The following is an 8,613-nucleotide window of genomic DNA, read 5'->3' as shown; positions in this document are numbered from 1 at the left end:
GCCCAAAATCACAATACACAGAGGTATGATGTGTTTCATACATCACAATATGTTGAGAAATAGGACGTGTTCAATAAATCACAATATGTAGAGAGAATGGACGTGTTTCAAATATCACAATGTGTAGTGAGAATGGACGTGTTTCAAATATCACAATGTGTAGAGAGAATGGAGGTGTATCAAATATCACAATGTGTAGAGAGAATGGACGTGTTTCAAATATTACAAAATATAGAGCTATAGGTCGTGTCCCACACATGTTAATTTACAGGGATAAAACGTTTTTAAACAAGAGCGGGCTTGCACCAAAATTACAATATAGAGAGAAACGAGCATGTTTCATGAATCAAAATATAAAGAGAGACGGTCGTTTTACATAAACCACAATATAAAGAGAGACGGTTTGTACATAAATCACAATATAAAGAGAGACGGTCACGTTACATAAATCACAATATAAAGAGAGACGCCGTGTTCATCAATCACAATATAAAGAGAGACGGTTTGTACATACATCACAATATAAAGAGAGACGGTCATGTTACATAAACCACAATATAAAGAGAGACGGTCATATTACATAAACCACAATATAAAGAGAGACGGTCATATTACATAAACCACAATATAAAGAGAGACGGTCGTGTTACATAAACCACAATATAGAGAGAGACGGTCATGTTACATAAACCACAATATAAAGAGAGACGGTCATATTACATAAACCACAATATAAAGAGAGACGGTCATATTACATAAACCACAATATAAAGAGAGACGGCCGTGTTCATCAATCACAATATAAAGAGAGACGGTTTGTACATACATCACATAAAAAGAGACGGTTTGTACATACATCACAATATAAAGAGAGACGGCCGTGTTCATCAATCACAATATAAAGAGAGACGGTTTGTACATACATCACAATATAAAGAGAGACGGTCATATTACATAAACCACAATATAAAGAGAGACGGTTTGTACATAAACCACAATATAAAGAGAGACGGTCATATTACATAAACCACAATATAAAGAGAGACGGACGGGTTACATAAATCATAATATATAAAACGAGACGGACGTCTTACATACATCAGAATATAATTACTGAAATTTGCATTTTACAATTTACATATCTCTGTAAATGTATCTACCAAAACTAAACATGTTTTCGGCAAGAAACTTCGACAGCAATATGACCGCATGCACGATTATCTTGTTTTAGGATATGACTGAGTTTACCCCTCTTATCGTCGCCGCCCTGGACTTTGGTACCACCTATTCCGGGTACGCTTTTCAGATGAGACACGACTACGAACGAGAACCTTTGAAGATCAGCACAAATTCCTGGATCGGCAGCGGAAATTTGATGTCACAAAAAACCCCGTCTTCAGTGCTCCTCTCACAAGACAAAAAATTCCACTCCTTTGGATATGAAGCCGAAAATAAGTATTCTGAACTGACCGAGGAAAATAATCATACGGGCTGGTTGTACTTTAAACAATTTAAAATGCTTTTACATAATAACAAGGCAAGTTACTTTCTTTCCTTACTATAAGAATAAATACGATAAAGGTTCTGTATTTTAACATATACCATATGCTATAATGTATAGCAATATTCACCACTGAGATACACCGGGATACTTTTTAAAGTTAATTTCATCTTGAGGATGGAGTCAAGATAATGTATTGCTAATTAAGAAAGTCATTTTGTTATCAATCATAACCAGCAATGACTTCTTTCTTATGCTGAGAAAATAGTATCATCGTAAAATCCGATCAACTGTATTTTAACCTTATTTCCAATCAGACACTTGGTCGATCCACCTTGATAAAGGATATAAATGGCGAGGTGATGCCGGCGATGACCATCTTTTCCATGGCGATACGATACCTGAAGGAACACCTGATGACCATGGTCCAGAAACAGGTACTAAGCGACGTGGGGGAGGACATGATCGGCTGGGTTATCACCGTCCCGGCGATCTGGGACGAAGGCGCCAAACAGTTCATGAGGGAAGCAGCACAAGCTGTAAGTATCGTTTTATACTGTTGTATAGTGGATGGGTCTAAGGGTCTCTTAAAACAAAAAGGAAAAAATCTAGTCAATCGACCTTCTTTTCAAATATTCTAAATGATATTATACAAGTACATGAAATAGTAATTTAGAAAAAGTGAAAGTTTCTTTATGTGTTCATCAAATGAGAAACATTAAAATCTGATCGGTGATACAACAATTACGGGTACAATTTGATTTCTAAGCAGCAGAACGGAAATCCAGGAACTACGACTTGTAGGAACATGAGCCCCTGCAGTCCGAAGGGAGATAATTACTTTCACAAACTTGCCAGTGCAAATACATCACTTTCTTTGGTACACAGTGTTCCATCCTGGAACATCGGCAAACTGTGGTTAATCTAATGACACATTGACGAAGAATCTCATTTCCTTGAAGTTTGCTGATAGATTTTGATCTCAAAGTACTTATTTCAAACATTTCCTTTACATATGTATACCATTTATGTGGAACAGAAGTTAGCAGAAACGTATGTGGTTGGTAACGTACCTTTATCAAGCTTTCTGCTCAGTAATGTTTTATCTTCGAAGGCTGGTATATGCACAGATCATCTCCAGTTGGCGTTGGAGCCGGAGGCTGCCTCAGTGTATTGTATGAAGGAACATACTATTTTGGTGCGCGAAAAACGCATTGGTCAAGCACTGTTCGAGGAGGGCTCCAGGTTTTTAGTTGTAGACATGGGAGGTTGGTATACTTCGTATCTGCTGTTATTTACTGTAACAAAAACAATAAGGTTGGATATAAGTATAATTGACAACTTTCGTCCATTAGCAAGGCTGTTTTCTCTTGTTTTGATAGCAAAACTCCACCATTACGAAGTACTAAAGATTAGTATTTTTTGTGATTCCACTAGACATTTAGTGCAGGATGGTCAGTAAAGTAAGCGTTGGAAGATAACAACGAAATATGTTAACGAAATTCATGATGCAGAGTTTCAGAAATTTCTCATAAGTAATATTTTGGGATTTGTAGGTGGAACCATTGATATGACAGTGCACGAAATAACAGTAGATCAGTGCATCCGTGAGATCCGACGAGCCTCGGGAGGGGCGTATGGCGGTACGACAGTGGACAAGGCTTTCCTAACGTTCTTGCAGCAAGTGTTTGGTGCCGAAATTCTGGAAAAACTCATGCAGGATGCAATGACAGATTACCTCGACTTGTTTAGTGAGTTTGAGATGAAGAAAAGAACGTTTAAGTCTGGATCAGGGAGAAAATTTGTGCTTCAGATTCCAGTAAAATTGAAAGACTTGTATGAGAGAATGACAGGTAACAAGCTAGCCGATAGTATGACAAAGTTCTCAAAAAGTGCTTCTATAAAAAAAAACAAAATGCACATAGGACTCGAGAAGTGTACGGAGTTTTTCAGTGAAGCAATGTCAGGGACAATGAGTCACGTCCTAGAGGTTATGAATGACGATATCACAACGGTAGTGTTGGTTGGTGGGTTTTCCGAGTCATCTCTTGTACAAGCACAATTTGAAGAGATGTTTCCAAACAAGGTCATCGTCTGCCCGCAGGATCCCGGGCTTGCTGTTCTCAAAGGTGCCGTATTGTATGGATTTGATTCGCATGTCATAAAATCCCGAGTTATGAAGTACACCTATGGTATAGAATTAAATAAAGTGTTTGAACCAAAACTACATTCACCTCAAAATAAATTCTGGTGTCCGACCAATAACCAGTGGTATTGTTGTAAATGTTTTGATCCGTTTTTCATGGCAGAACAAGAAGTGGAGGTTGGCAGCATTGTCACAAAGTTCTACAGTCCGGGACCCAATCAGAATGTGGTAGAAATAACAGTTTACGCCTCTTTCCAATTGCCGACTTACGTTAACGAACCGTCCTGCTTTAAAATCGGCAAAATCACGGTGAAACGCCCTGCCCAGGGTTGGAATCCACAGGCGCTACTCCAGGTTGACGTAATGTTTGGAGGAACAGAGTTCACAGTGAAGGTTTCAGACACATGCCAAGGATCGTCGTACGTGAACAAATTCGACTTCCTTCAGTGAAAACTAAGCATGGTCACGGTGTTGTTGATCAAATGTTTATCTTGTTTGAATTTGGTGTTTGGACGGATGGACTTTGTGTGGATTAGAAAAAGGATTTTGTACAATACCGCTTGGCCTTACATAACATTACATCTGGTTAAAATGACCTGACTGTACAATACAGCCATTCATTGATACAACAATCTATTCACTCATCGATTGAGAAAATACAGTACATAGTAAGATTTTGTGATCATGATGTAAAACAACGGCTCTTAACTGGTATCATGGCCAGGTACATTACTTCTCGTGTAAACATTACCTTATAATACAATGTATACTCCTTTTTGACCATGGACTTGTACAATGGTGTTGTTTGTTGATAAGAATGCCTCATTCTATTAGACTGTCTCTTTCCATCATGACCTGGAACAAAAAATTAACTTGTTATAATGGCCTTGTACAATACTGTCTCGTGTAAACATCACAGATATCTCTTAATGATCATGACCCTGTGCACGTCTTACATTTGTGAGCATCTTACATTTGTGAGCATCGATATAAATGACCCTGAACAAGTCTGTCATTTCATAGCATCAATTTGTGCAATCATGTCTCGTGATTATGTAAATGACCCTGACCAAGTGTGTGGTTATTGAGCATCAATTTGTTCAAACATGTCTCGTGATTACGTAAATGACCCTGAACAAGTGTGCGGTTTGTGAGCATCAATTTGTTCAAACATGTCTCATGATTATGTAAATGACCCTGACCAAGTGTGTGGTTATTGAGCATCAATTTGATCAAACATGTCTCGTGATTATGTAAATGACACTGAACAAGTCTGCGATTGTGAGCATCAATTTGTTCAATCTTGTCTGGTGATTATGTAAATGACTCTGTACAAGTATGCAAGTTTAATTTGTTTCAGGAAAACATATACAAAAAACATGTACAGAAAATCTGAACATTTGGAACTGTTTGCATAATAAATCTGTTTGAAAACTGCACTTGATATCTTTATAAAAGAGAAAAATATTGAACAGACACTTTACACTCTTTACCTTAAAACTATGAACACTTACCTGTCACATTTCAAGACTTCCCACAGCATCACAGGTCATTTGTCCAATGTCGGTGACAAAATGTAATTACACAAATGTCTTGCACAAGTTTTCTAATTGATAGTGATGAATGAAAATCTACTCACAAGTGTATTCATATATTATGAACTTAAAGAAAACATTTCAAAATAAACCTGTACAATTCAATTTGTAATACACTTCTACAGTTGAACCTTATAATTCGGATATTTTATGTACAATATATTTTAACTTATGGATGGTTATTCTTTAACAAACTCCCTTTTGTTTTTGTTATCAATAAAAAAAAAAACTCTGACAATGAAATAAGTAAAACAATTTATTGTCAACATAAATTACTTTCATATAACACAAGATTAACAAAGATTGACATAGTCTGTTGTCTGTAGCAAATCTATACTTTTCAGTTATATTAGATATTGATAATTCTCTTAACTTTTTGTACTGGCTAAGAAGATTTTCTTACAGGTTGCTGTATTTCTATGAAATGCAGCTTCACATTATTAATCAATATATAATGCATTACTGATTTCAGATATAAAGTTGTATGATGTGCTTAAACAGGTATTGTCTTTTGTTTGAGAACAAGTTTGCTCTTGAAAGAATACCTCTTTCATGCCAAGCTGTTAAATAATGTGTCATCAGTAAATGTGTATTAAAAGGTGAACACTGATCTTTACAGTGTGATACAGAGGATCCTACCTGTTTTATTATAAAAGAATGGAACAATGGATTCTGTATATATATATTAAATCTGTGGAACTAAATACAACAAACTGCATTATATAACAGAAGTAACAGCAATTATAGTTAATGTTTACCAATAGTGCCTCAGGAAGCTAAAGGTGTTATTGCCATGACCCAATGTATTGGTAGCAATCAATAATTGCAACAATAAAGTAAAATGCTGGGGTGCCATATTAGAACATATTTGAACAAAACATCAATCTCACTCATTCCACTTCAGAATTTTTGAGAACTTGTCTGCTATTAAAACTCAAAGCACTGATGAAATATTTCAGCATATGATTAATGAAAAGAAAACCCACCACCATGTATAAATTCAAAAATAGAAAATTACAAAGAAAAATGCTGTTTGGGGTGTTCCCATCGTAATGTCTATCATGATGTTGCTGATGCATACTCATAACAATATATTATTAGCAGTGATCATTGTAACTGACAATATCACCTTCAAATGTAAAGTTTATCTTTTAATTCCAGTATTGGCAACTAGATAATATTAATATCAACCAACTTTCACTGATACCAGTACTTGCTTTTGCTATATACCAAACGCAAGTTCCCTGTGATGAAGTTTTACAAATAAAACACAAGGGCCGTTAAAGACAGGTTGTAGCTCCTAAATTATGCAAAAGAAAGTGATGGTTCCTTTGCACTGCACTTCTCCTTGTTAAGATCTATCTACCTATGAATTTTCATGATGATACCTGTTATAGTTTTAGTGTAATACTCCGGAAAAAAAAAATTAAGTATGAAAAATAACAAAGGGCAATAACTCCTAAATACCATTGTCAGTGTTCGTGTAAAATTCAATATCATTGTAAAATTTGCATAAACAGGTTCCATTTTCAATGTACCAAACCATATTTCAAACTGAAAGGAAAGTGTGTACAAACATACTTCTGTAACCTGAGGAACTGGAAAAAGTTTCCTACAAAAAACCATGGTCAAATTTTGAAACCTATCAATATCTAACCCAAAATGATTTTGTAAGCTGAACTTGAATTAGGTTCAACTGAAAAAGACAAAAGAAAAAAAAAGAAGCTTAGAAGGTAGAACATGGTCATTCATATATGTACTTCCTTGAAATTGCCTTCTAATGATTGTACGCATATGCCTACCATTAGGTGAAAAATAATATTCATGGAGGCAAAAGCACTTCAAATTTGTACCTCCTTCAGTTACAGAAGTTAGCACTTTCACATGTACTTAATAATTAAAAGTCACCTCCATAATAAATACACTCATTGCTATGGCACTGATTTTCTGGGTGACAATGTCATCACAATTCACACAACATCCTATATCAAAATACATTTTAACAGACCATATTTATCCACAAGTATGCCCTACCCAAAAGTAAGCCCCCTCTCTATTTTTACAGAGTCATTAATTTTGAAATAGTAAGCTAAAGGTGTTTCACAAATAAGCTCTCCCCTAACTTTAATATTATCTTTTACACTAGGGGAGGGGTACTTGAGGATAAACATGGTACTGACAATGATCTCAAATACATACAAACTTTTCAACAATCAACATCATATTCTCAGTGAAAGTGCAAATATTAAAGCGCTACTTTTTAAAGTTCTTTGCTATTTGTAAAAACAAATTCAACAAAAAATCTTGCCGCTAAATCTTACATTACAAAACATGTTTTGATTTAAAAACTTACATCACTTTCTCAAATTACATGTCATAAGCAGTTATAAAGGTACACAATCGGTTTGCTCATGTACCAAATAAACCGATTACTTCCTATTAAGAGTAAAATATATATTACCAATAGGACCTTTGAAAAGTGTTCACCAAATGCCCACAAGACAGCAAACTTTAAAACATATATGGTCACACTTGCATGAATGATATGACTCAAACGAAAAGTGATGTACCCATGATCCCACAACTCTGCAAGGTTTGCCATGCTTTGAATCACATATATTGCACAATCATTCAAGGTGCTGTTCTGCTCGATAATTTTTTTTTTCTCTGGTAAACATGTACACGTAGCAATAACTTTCCCTATCTGCTAAGAATGGCAAGTTCACCATGCCTAGATCTTTAAAATTAGGTTAATTTTCATCAAAACTGTAAGGTAAATGCTTCATAATCATGTGAAATATTCTAAAAAATACTAAAATTTTTAAAATAGTATATATGTAGACTAAAAATCATCAACAGGAGACAAGATACAAGTTATTTTATGCTTAAATATTCGGGTATTTTGCAAAAGTTGTATTTTGAGTATATATACTGATCTGACAATCCTGAAGTGGATCCTTAAGTGATGTTTACTTAACACAAATGACTAGAATAGTCAGTTGACCATGTAACATCAGTGTCTACCTCACCAGAATCTGTAAACTTCAAAGTCTATCTCACCAGAACCTGTAAACTTCAGACTCACCAAATCTTAAAGTTTGTCCATCTCACCGCAATGGTAACACAAGTGTCTACCTCAACAGAATTCTAAAAGTTTGTCCATCTCACCGCAATGGTAACACAAGTGTCTACCTTAACAGAATTCTAAAAGTTTGTCCATCTCACCGCAATGGTAACACAAGTGTCTACCTTAACAGAATTCTAAAAGTTTGTCCATCTCACCGCAATGGTAACACAAGTGTCTACCACAACAGAATTCTAAAAGTTTGTCCATCTCACCGGAATGGTAACACAAGTGTCTACCTTAACAG

General features: G+C 35.4%; 1 protein-coding gene across 1 annotated transcript; it reads left to right on the top strand.

Moving 5' to 3' along the window:
• The first annotated feature begins 1,234 nt into the window (after positions 1-1,234).
• On the top strand, positions 1,235-4,097 carry LOC132545506 (heat shock 70 kDa protein 12A-like). The gene is made up of 4 exons (XM_060209188.1): positions 1,235-1,537; positions 1,819-2,040; positions 2,616-2,769; positions 3,058-4,097. The coding sequence occupies exons 1-4, from the start codon at positions 1,235-1,237 to the stop codon at positions 4,095-4,097; spliced, it is 1,719 nt and encodes a 572-aa protein (XP_060065171.1).
• Positions 4,098-8,613: the final 4,516 nt, after the last annotated feature.

The sequence above is a fragment of the Ylistrum balloti genome, unplaced genomic scaffold (assembly GCF_031769215.1).
Source record: "Ylistrum balloti isolate Yb309-2 unplaced genomic scaffold, AGI_CSIRO_Ybal_v1 Utg369850, whole genome shotgun sequence".
NCBI classification, from domain to species: Eukaryota; Metazoa; Mollusca; class Bivalvia; order Pectinida; family Pectinidae; genus Ylistrum; species Ylistrum balloti.
Note: the sequence above shows the minus strand (reverse complement) of the source record. Positions and strands in the feature narration are given on the sequence as shown.